General features: G+C 38.8%; 2 protein-coding genes across 3 annotated transcripts in view; both read right to left on the bottom strand.

The window, feature by feature from the left end:
- Positions 1–1,120: 1,120 nt before the first annotated feature.
- Positions 1,121–8,467, bottom strand: hbp1 (HMG-box transcription factor 1). Of its 2 annotated transcripts, none has more exons than XM_046038493.1 (11): positions 8,440–8,467; positions 7,154–7,255; positions 6,875–7,055; positions 6,371–6,491; positions 6,095–6,209; positions 5,297–5,415; positions 4,797–4,953; positions 4,362–4,506; positions 2,873–3,160; positions 2,187–2,328; positions 1,121–2,049 (listed from the first exon to the last, which is right to left on the bottom strand). In XM_046038493.1, the coding sequence occupies exons 2-11, from the start codon at positions 7,224–7,226 to the stop codon at positions 2,032–2,034; spliced, it is 1,359 nt and encodes a 452-aa protein (XP_045894449.1). In that variant the 5' UTR covers positions 7,227–7,255; positions 8,440–8,467; the 3' UTR covers positions 1,121–2,031. The 2 variants fall into 2 exon arrangements, with proteins under 2 accessions (XP_045894449.1, XP_045894448.1); XM_046038492.1 differs by lacking the exon at positions 8,440–8,467 and adding an exon at positions 8,011–8,113.
- A 1,622-nt stretch (positions 8,468–10,089) lies between these two features.
- The window catches only part of hsp90b1 (heat shock protein 90, beta (grp94), member 1), an 18,734-nt gene continuing 13,105 nt past the window's right edge, over positions 10,090–15,718 (bottom strand). Inside the window, exons 19-28 of the mRNA XM_046037060.1 lie at positions 14,847–14,882; positions 13,744–13,796; positions 13,477–13,560; positions 13,133–13,239; positions 12,814–12,967; positions 11,093–11,194; positions 10,930–11,004; positions 10,741–10,809; positions 10,510–10,645; positions 10,090–10,376 (exon numbers count right to left, since the gene is read on the bottom strand). Coding sequence (XP_045893016.1) covers positions 10,222–10,376; positions 10,510–10,645; positions 10,741–10,809; positions 10,930–11,004; positions 11,093–11,194; positions 12,814–12,967; positions 13,133–13,239; positions 13,477–13,560; positions 13,744–13,796; positions 14,847–14,882 — 971 coding nt within the window. The 3' untranslated portion in view covers positions 10,090–10,221. The remainder of the gene's footprint in view (positions 10,377–10,509; positions 10,646–10,740; positions 10,810–10,929; positions 11,005–11,092; positions 11,195–12,813; positions 12,968–13,132; positions 13,240–13,476; positions 13,561–13,743; positions 13,797–14,846; positions 14,883–15,718) is intronic.

Raw genomic sequence — 15,718 nt, 5'->3', positions numbered from 1 at the left:
ACCCAAAAATCTATTGATCGACTCCAGACTGTCCAGAACTCAGCTGCCAGGCTTTTAACCAGAACAAAGAAATATGACCACATTACTCCTATTTTAGCTTCATTACACTGGCTCACAGTATGTTTTAGAATTGACTTTAAAATTCTATTGATCACTTTTAAAGCTCTTCATGGCCTCTCGGCTTGTTATATTTCTGAACTTTTAGTCCAATACACACCAGCACGTACCTTGAGATCCTCGGGCAGAGGTCTGTTGTCTGTTCCAGAGTCTCGACTGAAAACTAAAGGGGACAGAGCGTTTGCAGTCAGGGCCCCGAGGCTCTGGAACAGCCTGCCCGAGGAAATCAGGTCGGCTGAGTCAGTGAACTCTTTTAAGTCCCTTCTTAAAACATACTTTTATAGGAGAGCCTTTCCCGATCTTATTTGACTTTATTTTATCCCTTTTATTTTATTGTATTTTACTAATTTTATATTAATTTTTCATGCTCTTATCTTGTTTTGTTTTTTTGTATTATTCTTTACACTTGTTAAAGCACTTTGTAACTTGTTTTTGAAAAGTGCTCTACAAATAAGGATTATTATTATTATTATTATTATTATTATTATTACTGAATGTTTTGTGAAATGTTTTGTGTCTTCCTTGGAGACATTGTCTCCAGTGAAAAGCTTATGATAATGTGTTCTTTCATTTTCATTTCCTTTCAGCTCCTTTTCCATCTCCAGGGTAAGAGATCACAGTTTCAGTAAGTATAAGATTCAATTAAAACCTTTAACATTGTCCTCATTCAGCCCAAGAGAGAATACTTCTGCTTCAGTAGAATTGCTCCTTGGGAGGCTTTTGTTAGCATCTTTCCATGGTGGTTTTGATGTGGCAAAGAGAACACTTGAATTGTGTTGTTACCTGGAAACATCAGGCTTTTAGATCAGTGGATATTGAGAGCCCTCAAGCATTAAAATTTACCTGGTTCAGCATGTCATTTAAGGACACGTACTCGTTCACGGGAGGAAGCTGATAATTATTCAAAGCAAAAGACAGGTAAATAATTGTTAGCATGTATTCACACACAAAGCCAAGCACCCCCACAGGTTGTGATGAAAGAACCAAACACTTGGATAAAATGCAAGTTTAAAAAATTATTTATATGATACAATGATATTTTGTGCAAGAGGTTGTTGGGGCTGTGACGCCTGTACATTATGAACAAAGCACTTAAAATTCAGTGGCAACCTGAAAGCGGAACATGGCTACTGGGCCATGATTGTGTCAAACGGCTAACTAATCAAGATACTAGCTGTATTATACAAATGGTTTCCACCAGTATACAATGGCTGTATAGGATTAGATTACATATTTATATAAAGTGCAAAAGAAACAAGCACTCACAGCGAAGGCCTGAAGTGCTTTGTGACTGAGTGTAAACCCACCACCGCATGCTGAAAGCCTTCTCATCATATGGCCAGGTGGTTGGGCAAAAACAATCTGAAGACTTGGCAGGGCAGTATCATAAACGGTTGGCCATAGTTCAGCTGCAGAATATACTGTATACTGTATTACAAAATGTATGGTTTCCAATCTGTGCAATATAATGAGTCTTACAAATATAATCAATATGGACAGTTGTGAAAACATGATCTAAAATTCCCCTTTTTACAATTATAAATAGACACTTGTTTACGGCTCCTTTTTATACTGAAGCATAGCACCACAGGCTCTCATTTTTCAACCTTGAAAATGAAATAACCTGATGTAAATGAGAAGGATCATTCTTATTTCTGGGGAACACGACATCTTTGACATTAAAAGATATAAGAAAATATATGCACTGTTAGTGACTAGATTACATGTTTTGTTTATAGTTCATAATTCTGGTTTGTCTCTAATAATGTTTCAAGGTTATAAAAAGCAAGTGAATTCGGCATCACAGTTGAGTCTCAAGAATACAGGAGAGCAAAGAGGCATCAAGCGGTCCATCAGACTCCGTCGAGCACCTCTCCATGACAACACCAGCAGCTGGGGATTCTGGGCGATTATCTAGGTCTGCTGGGAACCCTGTTGAAAGACGACATGAGCTGTTGGTATAGAGAAGGGTGGACACATGACTGAAACCACGGACTGGGTAGATATGATTTAACAAGCAATGTCAGTGTACAATGAGGATGTTCTAGTTCAGTGACGGTGGTCCTTACTGAGTTGGTTCTTTTACGTTTCCAGCAGTCTGGATTGAGTCTTTTCTGCTCCTCAGCCAGAGCCTTGGCCTCCATGGTGTACATCCTCCTCTCTTCACTCTTCATCTTCTTCCACTTGTCACCCAGGATGACACTAATGGCTCTGGAGTGTGGAGAGTTTTGAGACAGAAGAACAGGTCAAGGACTCGCCTTTTTCAGATGAGTGTCTGTAACTTTGTTTGTGTTTTACTGTAGTTACTGTGTTACTTGATCCTCACTCATGGGGTCTCAGAGGCATTCTCTTTGTGTTAAAGTACAAAGCTTCATATACAATGTCATGGACACAAAGCATGTCTCTCAGTTTTTAAACTGACTCAGTACACCTGTACCCTCATTCCCTAACAGTACCTCTGCTTCATAAGCTTACATGACCTCACAATTAGAGAGAGAGAAGGTCTCTGTGCTGTAAATGTATACAAATTACACTTCCACCCTCTCATTCACTGAAGTTAATGCCCATATGATGGACAAAGTCAAGCACGTGTTTCTTGTTTCCCCAGCTGGTACCAGTGAATACGCAGGTCCGAGATCTCCTTTGGTTTGATGAAACCAATGAAGCACTGATGCAATGTGTTTGGAGATAGAGAAAGGCACTATATACATGCTACTTTAAATAAATGCACTGGATTTTATTGACTTTTGCGTACCTGTTGTCCTTCCCAGGATACATCTGTGTGTACTCCACTCTGTATTTCTTGGCAAAGAGCATGAAGGCATTCATTGGCCGCTTGCATTTTGTAGGAGTGGCAACACTCGCTGTCCCTGAGGTGTGGCTCCTGTTTGATTTGGTAGTCAAGGATTGTGGGGAGCTGGAGCGCTCAAGTTTATCACAGTCTGGACTGACGGCACCCCCGCTAGACAGGGAGGTCCTGCGCTGACGAGCCATGCTGCTGAGAACGTACACTGCGGAGGAATCTAGTGGAGTGAAGTCATAACTGCAGGGGAAAGGAAGGGAAAGAGAGACACAAGTAAATATTGTGTTTCCCATCTGTCTAAAAATGTCACCTTGTCATTTCTGCTGCACCATAACAAACAATTTTTATTTCAATTTCTCTTGCTCTTACTAAATGTCTCAAATCTACAAACACTGAACATTTAAATGCAGCAACGTATTTATAAACCAATTATTTTGTTTTTAGGATACAAAGCCTATTTCTCTTCTTTTTTATCTGATTTGAAGCAATCTATAGATAAAAGGCATGTAAAAGATGAGATGAAGAATGCATGCCTTTAGTGAGGTGTACAAAAAGGTTATCGGCCTCAGGATGGAATAATAATTGGCAGAAGTGCAATGAAACTATTATAAAATAAATGAGTTGTAATTAAACTGTGTTGAAACACTAACGGTCCTGAAACTAAAGAGTGTCTGTGTCTACATGCTCAACCTAAATGCAGATTTTTCTTCTCTGATGGACGACTCAAACATGAAGCGGATGTAACTGATGGTTTTATAACAACAATTTATCAAATGACAATGTGAAGACCGTGACAGGGAAAGAGGTCACTGAGAGTGATGACAAAAACATCATAGTGACAGAATTATCATTGCAGCTCTCCTTGGCTTTACAGAGCTTTATAGCGAGTTTCAGCTCATTATTTAGCTGTCCGGCCCACAACTTTACTGTCAGTACAGTGGGTTTTTGGAGCTTCTTCTCTGAAAACAGCTGCCTGCTGAAAAAAGACGACACTATGAGAGCAGTGAGAGTGAAAAAAAATAAAATAAAAAGTAAAGCTGCGGGCTGGACAGCTAAACAATGATCTGTAATTCGCTATAAAGCTGAGGGGAGCTGCAGATTCTGGCGATAATTATGTGTAGGTTCATCCCTACAAGCAACACCTTTAACATTGTCACGTCAATTTCACATAGCGATGGCGCAATGGATAAAACTATGCCTTTGGTGTGAGAGACCTGGGTTCAATCCCCCACTGTGACCCATCCACCATTGTGTCCCTGAGCAAGACACTTAACCCCTAGTTGCTCCAGAGGCGTGCGACCTCTGACATGTATAGCAATTGTAAGTCTCTTTGGATAAAAGCATCAGCTAAATGAATAAATTTAATACATTAGTAAAAAATACTGATTATAGTTGTTTTAAGTCTCTTCATTTCACAAAACAAGACCACATAAGAATGTACCTCCTGAAAGTGTCAAAGACAACAGAGTCATCACAGTTAATGGCATCTGGGTGGTTGGGTGGCAGACAAACATCGCCCAGCTGCATCTCATAGCAAGGGATCCCATGGTGCACCACAGTAAGGCTCGGATAAAAAGAAGACCATCCTGAAAATCACAGATGGTAAATTACATTAATCTTAAAGCTGTTTATTTAAACAAACAAACAAAAACTCAAGTAGTTTCTATTTGGCAAACAACATTTAGTCAGCGGAAGCTTCTGCTGGTAAAGACTAAATACACACATTGCTATAAAAAGCTGTTTTTGACATACTTTTGCCTTCATTTCTTGCCAACAAAGCTGACATTTATCTTGTTTTTGGTGTTAAGAGACCATAACCTGCAGCCAATATTTCCCGATTATTTTGAACAGAGATAATCTTAAGAATTGTTTTTACCTTTATTTTTGACAAAAAATGGGTGATCCAATCGGCATTCAGCTGTTAAAGGGCCATCATCAGGTGAGCCAGGGTCAAAGGTCAGTTTTAGAACTGCCTGGCCATAAGATACCGTCTCTTCATGGCTCACCAACTTCAGCCCCTCTGAACCGTATCTCTGTAAATGAAGTAAAAGACCAGTAAGATGAGTCTTTACTCACCAGCAAGATGAGCTAGTTGAACTCATAACCAAAGAAGAAATCAACTTGGTGCCTGATTGCCTGAAAAGTTGGTTTCCAATGTACTAAATGAGACCACCACTGCAAATGTTTCAAGACTCATTCATGCACTGAGTTCCTCACTTACCATTATAAGACTTTGAAATGTGTACTGACAGAACACTGAACCTGAATCAAGGCCTCACTCACCTAGTCAGCAATGCAGAAACACTAAACATAAGGTATATAGCGGATTATTATAAAATATTTCAAGACATTCTGAACTGACTATTTGTAGCCTACCTTAAGAGAGGAGGAGGATGGCATCATGGTTTCATCATCTGAGTCGTCATCAGAATCCCTGAGTTCATCAGCTTCCTGCCACTCCACATTAGGACCTCGATGGAAGCGCAGGCGAGTTCCTGAATATCAACACAGCAATGTGACATGATGAATAAGCAGATATGAGTTGACAGTGAAAAGAGAAAGCTGGAAATGGAAAATGGATGCAATACTGCTGTTTGGACACCTGAGGTCAGAATTTCTTTACAAATGTTTGTAAATCATGCTTATCCTGGTTGGGATCATTTGTAAAGTGAGGATCCTTTTAGAAAGGTGTAAACAAATTATTAGTGTCAGCATCTCTACAGCTCCTCTCCAAAACAGTCTTCATTGCATGTCTGGTTGCCATCAGCTCACTTTGAGGCCAGAGCAGTTAAGCAGCCAATCAGAACTGTTTTGGCCATATAAATGACAGGTCTATTCACAAACAGATTGGAAGAGTTTGACTTAAGGATAAAATAAAAATTATGTGTTTCTCAGCTGAAAAGTGTTTTACATTTGTGATTATTAACTTACATTTTTACTATTTTTTACTGGTGTAAACATTAACAGATTTAAGAAAACATTAATGAATGGCTATTGTTTTCTAATGGGGAAAACATGTTTACCCTAGACTGGATTTTGCCTTTAAGCTACAAAGCACAATTCTCCCAGTTTTTCTTTTCAAGAAATTCTTAGAAAAGCCTCAGGGTTAAGCAGTGAGTGGGGTGAGGTGTATGTGTCCGCATACAGTATACACATGAGTGCTTATGTATGCACCTTTAAGGAAGCAATGCCAGGCTGTGGAGGGCCAGGAGTGAGACCAGGCCATGTCTTCGTCATCAGAAAATGATGAGGACATTGAGAAAACTCCAGACTCAGATTCACTGCTTGCCTGTTGGAAATCATGTTAAAAAATCTTACAATGCCATCAGTAAAATAAAATAAAAAATCAGTATGCATGTCATACAGAATTTACTAGGAAAGAATCACTGGGTATACAGGTATGGATGATTCTTAGGTTTTCAGAGGTTGAGGTTGGAAAAGAAAGGTTACCCTGACACGCCTGCGCTCCCTGATGTGGCCTCTGGACGGGTTGGGTGCGCTACTGGCTAGTGGAGGACGAGCATAGGAATGTAAACTATTACTGTTGCCAAAGATGTGGACTGGTGATGATCTGGAAAAGTAAGTATTTTTAAAGTGATAATTATAATCTATAGACATCTGAATGTAATTCTGTCGTTCAGCATCAGCAGGGGTATTTATTCATTAACACAAGATTAGTCAGGTTTACTGTGAATGACTTTGCGATTTCCTGATTATAATGATGAGAACACAATGAGCCATTCACTCCAATGATTGCAACAAAAAAAAACATTTCAATCAACATTTCAGAAGAGAGATCACAGTACATTTTCTAACTAGCTAACTTGCCAATACAGCATTGTGGAATACCCCCCAGCGGTACTGGTGTATATGTTAAAACATGTGTTGTCAAAGTCTCCTTGAGTTTATGTATGCACTCATCAGCCTTATAAAGCAGTTTGTATTGGTACAGACCTCTTGTGTGGGGCATTCTTCAGCAGGGGGCTCTGAGGACTGGTGGCAATGTTGGCCAGCTCAGCAAGCCAGTTGGTGCTGGGGGAGCAGCTGAGCTCCTGGTGAGACACTCCTGCTCCAACCTGAAATAACCCTGGAGACCTCTGGTCCTCCTCCACCTCCTGCAGCTCTGGCATGTCATCTGGGGAGAGGTCAGCAGTAATTTTCATAGTTAATATGTGTAAAAGCTCAGTTTGCTTAAATGTAGCATGCGATTTTCTTGCTGGTTTAGGATTTTACCATAATCCATGTGGCACCCAGGTGAAGAAGGCAGGTCCTCATTACACTTGAGTGGATCAAAGGACTCGTCCATTGTCACAATGTCCTGTTGTTTCTTCTTTTCTTTTAAAAAAAAAAACAGGCAAATTATAGCTTTTCACTATGATATGAGGTTTTAATCTAATGTATACAATAAAATTGACTCTTTATTGCAAACATTAATGGTGGTACTTGGATATTTGATAGTAATATGGTTTCATAGGGAAATAATCAGAGGATCCACGGAATAAAAAAGCTCAACATAATACATGTAATCTGTCAAAGACATCAACATAATGGAAAATGAAGCCAGCCTTTAACGATTCCTTTGTCTCTGAATCGACACAGTACACCTCTCTGACTAGTCATGTGACCCGCTGCGTGGAGGCCTTTGTTTATAAACTTAAAAGGGCATTTGGCGCATGCGTACCCGAGCTCATTCATTCATGACTGCGTAGCAAAAGTGGTAAATAGCAATAATTCGTTTTGAAGAGTGGCATATAGAGTATCGAAAACGCCAAGTTGAAAAAATGTGATATCAATGAATGAGTTAAATATTTTAAGCAGATTTGAAAATGATGAGGTCTTTGGCGAAGTGCAAAGAAGTCGAAAACATTGTTAAAAATATAAAAGAAGCCGTGAACATCAAATTGATCGGTTTACAAGGAAGAACTACCGTCATTTGAGTTCTGACAACCGATCGACGGTCGCGGCACGCTCTGGCAAACAGCTGCTTCGACTTTATAAACGCGGATATACTAACACTATATTAACGTTTCACTAGTATTATTGTGTCCAAAAAGACCGTTTGGAGGCCAGGCCTAATGTTTCTCTACTACCCAAAAGCAGCAGCAGTGTCCTCAGTTCAAACCCAGGGGCTGTCGGGTCTAACACTGTAAACAAAAGAATGTCAACAAGTTGAGGCATGACGCAACCCCTCAGCCCCGTTTAAAATGAATGACACGAACACCTCTCGAAGCATGTTAACGACATTTTCACACAAATCAAAGCAAATTTGATAAAATGAAGGACTTCTTTGATACGAAAAACGGCTGTCGGGTGGGCTTGTTATCACCAAAACAACAAGCGTCACGGCGAAAAAAAAAACATTGTCGAGCACAACTTGTCCTTCGACATCAAAAAACGCGTGACAACCCCGCTAAAACACCATGTTAGAACTGCAAAGACACGGATAACACAAAACGCAGGTTAAAAATGAGTTTGAACCTTTTTTTTTCTTCGAAAAAAGTAGTCAACTTCCCACTTACCAAACCTGTCGCCATCAAGAAACTCTCTGGCATTCACTCGAGGGTGGGAATCAATGTTTCCTATGAAAGCCTCCTATTGGTGGATAAGAACGTCAAAAACAAGAATCCGGACATTCTATTGGTTGATACTGTTGAGAAAAATAAAGAAGGCGGCGTCTAGTTTGTTGATCATGGTATCATTGGATGGAAGTATATGCCTGTTACTACCCAGTAACAGCTGATTGGCAATAACAGGAACAATACATGGTTATTTTTCTGCAAAGTTGCAACTACAGCAAAAAGTACTTATTCACATGTCTTTCTAAATTATGTTTCCTTTCCTTTGTAATTAAATCACTGGTTTAACTTTTTACTACAACAACAACATACAACAAATGAAAATGAATGAAGAATGAATGAATGAATGGTGAATGAGTGACTTGATGGTGAATGGAAACCTATGAAATGTCCTATCCCTTTATATTGCAAAAATAATTACATGACACACAAATTTAAAAATGTTCTTTATTAACATGAAAAGTGAAACATACAGTACTTTCAGCCAGTATTATGGGATTGCCTTCAAAAATTACCAGTACTACCTGCACAAAGGGGGCAAATAAATTCAGAATGTTTAAATGTTAAACCAGCTTTAAACAGGTTAAGCTGCAGTAAACCACAGACAAAATACAGAAAACTTCAATTATTAATTTTAAAAAGAGAGAGAAGAAGAGAGAGAGAAAATCCACTTTAGATTTCTGTCCAGAGGGAACATCAGAATATGTGTTTCCAAACAGTATACGTTTTTGGCAGAGGTAGACAGCAATAATGGATTTCATCATATGTTTCACTGACACAAAAACAGTATGACTTAAATTTTACATTAAAACACAGAAAAATCAAATGTCTCATGAAATTGCCTATAATGACTACAGTCTAGGGGCAACTGATTAAATTAAAGGTGGGCTTATATAATAACAGTAAATACTCAGTTTCAAATTGTACAGCAATGTGTTGTATATTCTTACAAAACTATCAGCTATCTCTCTTAAGTTTTTTTTTTTTTTGCAAAAGCATAGTATTGGGCTAACAGCCACAAACATTTACCAACGATGATATACAGTTTTATGAACATGTATTCAAGGAATTATATATAATGATAAACAGAAAAGTATTTTGTAAAAATGTTAAAGTACTGCCTAGTCTACATTCTGTTGTGAAAGATGTTATTCAAACCCAGAATTGTCAACTTCCTTTACAAATTGTCTCGTACTGGAGCACTCCAACTACCAGTGTACCTCTTGCTGCGAGTGTCAGTGCTCTTGCCAGAAATTACAAGAGATTTTGACATATTTGCTCACAAATATCCAGTATGAAATTAGCTTTGGCATCTGATTTTAACAAACAATGTTTAGAAATGTACAAATGATATCATATTGTAGGTGTAACAATAACACTGTGGAGAAAAGGTAAGAGTTAACAAAAGTGTACAATATACAAACCAATAATGCGTCTGACACTGGCAAGAAAATGAACGCTTACATTTTTAAGGTTAGAGTCGTGAGAAATCTCATTTAAACAAGCTTCAAGCAACGCGGCTTTGGCTCACTTTATTTTGATCATAACACTCTGTGGCAAACGCTGTTTTAACCATATGGGACCATATGGGAATCTGATGTTGTCCGTTTTATTTATCTGACACACAAATGTTGTAGTGATTATTCACATTTCTTGTAAGAAAACTGTTTAAGTGATTATGAAGAAAAGCATCCATACAAGCATTTTCTTTTTTCATCCACAGATTCATGGTCCATTGGAGCCGTCTCGTACACTTTGTTGCTCAATCTCAGTGCTACTTCCAAAGAGGGTCACCAGCTGCTCCTCATAGTTAGCAATATTTCTCTTCATGATGTCCATGCACGGGCCCAGCAATCTCTCGAAGGCTTGAACGTCCATGACTAAAGAGAGAAAAAAGAACATCTGAAGAGTCAGAAGTAGTTTAAGGAAAGTTATGTAAAGAAGTAAGTGGTGCACTGAAGAATGTAAAAACTGGAAGCAATATGAATGATCATAAAACTGCACAAAATGTACCCAAGCATTTGACGGTCCCCACAGCATAGGCTGATGCAGCTCTGGGCTTGTTTGTGACAAGCGCCAACTCTCCAAAATACTGGCCCCTAGAGCATGTGGCGATATCCACCTCTTCTTCCCCCTGGTCTTTTTTCGTCTGGCAAGAAAGAAATGCACACTATGAGACACCTGAAAACATCAAAAGGGATTTTTTTTACACTTAAAAATGTATTGTCAGCTGGGAAAACATACCCTGCTTCTTGTCATGGTGATTCTAACTTGGCCAGACTCAACAATGTAGAAGCAATCTGCTAAATCACCCTGTAATACAAAGCATTAAATTAAAAAAATTAAAAAGCAACTCAGTGTTTAGAAATGCTCAACTGCAGCACAAAATAAAAAGACCAATCCATTAACAGAGTATACAAATAGATACATCACCTGAGCAATAATCTGCTGTGAATCATTGTACACTGTGGTGGATAGTACGTCTACTACCTTCATTCTCTCTGAGAGCTGTAGATGAAAGGATATGTGAGACACTGGCATTGCTCTAAATGCATACTGCACTTTCTTAGTGCTGGAGGATAAAGCTAATCTTAACCTCTAATGACGTAAGCAGTGGTAACGTTTCAATAAATGCCTCATACAGCCTCCTCTTCTTGGCATTGTTCTTCACTAAGATCCTCCTGAATGTCAGACGATCCTGAAACACAGAGTTAAAAAAAAAAAAAGAAAAAACATTCAGGCCATGTTTAAAGACATAGTGTACTCCTATTTCCCTGTTTTGTTACAGTATATATGTATACATATATATTTATCATCATGTATAAACCTTTTATGTGTATTTCTTATATCAAAAACAATCTCTTCTGTCTTCTTGTGAAATGGTACCATATTCTCAATGACTCATCTTGAACTTGGAGTAAGAAGAAGAAGAAGAAGAAGAATCCCAGATGCTGAGAAAGTCTGGCATCACCATTTTTAATATTGTGCCTGTTTAAAAGTCAGGGTGGCTGGGTAGTAATACTCATTTTTACATTTTCCATACAGTTCCAGACTGTTCTGGCATCCTTTCATCAAACAATAATTCAGATGAACGACCATTTTGCAGCAGGGGGCGCTGTAAACAGATTTTAAGTAAGCGAGCATCTGCAAACCATAACACCATTTCAAGCAGCAGCACCCACCTACTCAAGTCATCTGGCTGCTTTAAATAATAAACCTTCAATAATATCTGTTGTATGACATTTAAGCAGGATGATGTACAGATTAGATTCAAATAAGAGCCAGCAACATGTTAGATGACATGCAGTGGTAGATGGTTACAAATTTGTTGGTAACATGGCACCCTCTAGCTACCAAACATAAAGCACAGCTCTAACTGTTATTTTTTTTAATTTACCTTTAATATCCTACCAGGCTGCCACAAAGGTAATTGTATACAACTTTAACTCTAGTTCTAAATTGGACTCTAATTAAAGCTACTACTTTAGACTACTGTTTGCTCAGAGGCGCTTCGGCAGCGCTGTCCCTCCTGGACCTCAGGGGATTGTTGGTTGAATAGGGCAAGCTGCTTGTTTACAGACTCCAACACATACCGCAAGTACCCAGTTCAACAGAGGATACAGCTGCAACCTGCCCAGTCTGCACACAGATGACATAACAAAGCTGTTACCCACAGTTTAAAGACACGACCCTCACTGAGTCATTAATAAACAAGCTGCTTCACAGAAAGAATAGCAACTGAATATTCACAACAGCTGTTCTGACCACAATGTATAAAATAGTTGGATCTTGCTTAACCAAAAGAGCATTCAACTGAAATTTTACTTTAAAAAAAGCAATTGTTTTCACCTTGACTTGTGTTTTCTCCATGATGGAGTTGGCAGCCCCAGTTTTCACATTTTAATAATTTATAACATCTTGAGTACTCTTAAGTTAAGAGATGCATACTTGCTAAAATAGTTTAGTGTATACTATACTATACAAGTTTAGCCAAGTTTTTATTATAGGTTTTAACATTCTTAGATATTTTCAAATTCAGTTTGAAAATATAGCTTTAATATATGCATGAATGGACATGTAAATTCATATTCAGGGCATTATTACTGCTCCTTCAGTTTTTGTTGCATTCAGTGGGTTTTATACAATATGTCATCTTAATCAGACAACATGCTCTCACCTATGGTACCAGGTACCAACACTGCCACAGACAACCTCGATATTTACTGTAAATCATGGTAACTGACAGCACAGCGTGTTATAAAAACCTAAGCGCGGCGCCAACTGTGCTCTTGCATGAGGATTTAATGGTTTACTCACTAGGCACCAAAGGGCTCCTGGCGAGGTGGCGATTATTGTGGCGGCCCTGGGGGTGTTGTACATCAACGCCAGTTCTCCAAAGCTGCCTCGGTTGTCATAGCAGCCTACCAGCTTCTCTGTGCCCTCACCCTTGACGAAAATGTTAAATGTCCCACTGAATGAAAATGTAAAGGGAAAATAGATCAGAGAAAATTGAAACACATGGTGTCTCCTGAACAGATTACAGATTATTAGAGTATTTTACAAATAATACAAACGTTACAATGATCTGATTTAATATGATGTATAGTGAGTAATTGTGAGTGTTTAAAAAGATCACCTTTCAATAACATAGAAGTTGTCCCCATCATCGTCTTGATCAATGATGTGCTCCCCTTCAGTGCAGAATTTCTCAAACATGGCATCCAGCACCTGAGACATCTCTTCCTGTCATGGTGTGAAATATTAGTCAAATATTTGAATTTCACATGCTGAAACAATAATGCAGAATCCATTGCTGTTTCAGCTACTTGAGAATAACCATCTTTAAAAATCATGCATAGTGCACTGGGCTGTGGTAAAAAAAAGCTGCTGGCCTCAGGCCATGTTCTCCTTTGAGTAATTTAAGAGATGGCAGAACACAATCCAGAGGAGTACAGAGGGCTTATGGAATAATCCACTCACCGGATCCAAATTCTTGAACAGAAGAATGCCCCTACATGCTTCCTGTAGTCTCTGTCTTTGCTCATCAGTTTTTGGGTGGGTGACCTGAAAATTAAAGCACAGTCTTGTGATAAGATCCTTACGATAGCCTAGACATTCAAGCACATACAGATGATACTGTATATCATGTTGACTGTTTAATTCAGATTCAGAGCTACAAATCACACTGTTTGGAAAAGTCAGCCTCAATATTAAGATATGATCTTTGTGGTATGAAACACAGTTTACCCATGGCTCTTTACCCTCCTCATCTTCATCAGGATTGAACGCTTCAGCACACACTGCATGACAGAGAGCAACAAATGAATGGATATTCACTATCTGAAAGCAAATTCAGATAGTTCACACATTTCATTCACATTTCTGCCCAACCATTTGTGAAAGACAGAACCTTTGGAAACAACAACATTTGAACTTAAACACTAAAGAATAAAGCTTTATATTCACGGGGCCCAGCAGCACAACTTTCATCCCTGTCTAACAAAAGCCAGATCTCAGGGATGATTCAGCAGCATTTCATGCAATAAATCTTTCAATAAACACAACTCTTCTCGTCTTAAGTGTGGGGCTTTGGGGGAATGCATGATGGCGGTGGCACTCATACCACATTTCCTTCCTGTATTTGACAAGGTAAGATACAGCAATCATAACAAACTTTTACTTGAATGAACCTATCTTCTTACAGGAAACAAAATGCAAAATGGTTTATATTCAATTCACAAATGTGGGAAAATGTACTTTTATTCTGCAAAAACATAATGCTTAAACCCCTGGAACCTTGTTGAAACTATATTTATGCTTATGTATCAATACCTCATAAAATCTATTTTTTGAGTACACTTTCTTTGGTTTAATGTTTAGTACACTGCCAATGTAGTGTCATATGTAGAGGATATTCATTTCCCATCTAATGTGATAAAAGGTAAGAAATCAATCATCAAGAGTTACTGAATACTTTCTCTTCCTCCTACTTTCCATTCAGACTGCCAAACATGCAGATATCAGTCCTAACACAGCAAAGTTATACTTTTGAAGCTACAAACTTACTATTTTCATGAACAATAGGTGATTATTAATAGTAGTTCTTGTCCTGATCTCCCCACCCACGTCACTTACTGACATTATTAACCAGGCTTGAGACAAGGCGGTTTCACAAACTCTAATAAATCAGTACTATAATAATAAGCTGAAGAGAGAGAGAAAAGACAGATGGAAAAATGCTTAAATATCGCATGTACTGGAGCAAATCTAACATAACCCCATGTAGTATGTCTCCAGCACTGACAATATCCAGAGTTTTCCCCTCAATAGAACAGCAAGTAACAACTCACCTGACGCTCTTCTGACGAATCTGTTTATTACCGGGGCTGCAAAAGCATAAAAAATATATATATATATATATAAACATGTTGAATTTCATCATTAAGTACATGTCTTATACAGTAACTGAATTACTACTGGAAAGGGTTAGGTTAATGCACTGCACTTCTACAGCTACAGTAGTGCATGTGCAATGGAGGATACCCAGCCCTGTGCTCATTAAGAATCCATATTTGTCTGGGTAAAACCTGAATAAGGACAGCTGCTTTGAAGTGCGTTTGCCTCTTTGGATCAAATTTAAATGAGAAATAAATTCAAATGTAAAACACAAGAAATACTGCCAATATCCAACACAATAGCTCGATATGAAATATACATTAGATAGGAGGGCTCATCCTTTAATAGCCTGCCAGCCAGTGTTGTCTGATGAAGCTCATTGGAATATCATTCAGGCAAGGCACCAGAGGTGTGATGGGGAACAGTAATGACCCAATAATACTACAATAGTTAGTGACTGAATACAGTGTACTTGTCCTTATGTAATCATTGCAGCCAGTCTTGCAGACCCCAGCACTCATTGGGATGCTGTGTCAGAGCTCTGGGTTGCTATGCTACTTCCTGCATCTTATGGCAAAACTGCACCAGCCATCATGTTAACCACAGTTTAGGAGGCACAAATTAATATAGGGCGGTACAATTGATATTGCTTGCATCCTAGCAGAGACTCAGTTTACCATTATCTGCTTTGGCATATTTTGATAGATAATTAGGGCAGGCTCACCAGGCCTGCACCTGAAACTGAAAACATTCAAATGACCTAGTAGGTGCAGGGTCGTTCTGGAAAAAACACACAGTCCTCCCCCCCCCCCCCCCCCCCCCCCCC

This window comes from Micropterus dolomieu, linkage group LG22 (genome assembly GCF_021292245.1).
Source record: "Micropterus dolomieu isolate WLL.071019.BEF.003 ecotype Adirondacks linkage group LG22, ASM2129224v1, whole genome shotgun sequence".
NCBI lineage: Eukaryota > Metazoa > Chordata > Actinopteri > Centrarchiformes > Centrarchidae > Micropterus > Micropterus dolomieu.
Note: the sequence above shows the minus strand (reverse complement) of the source record. Positions and strands in the feature narration are given on the sequence as shown.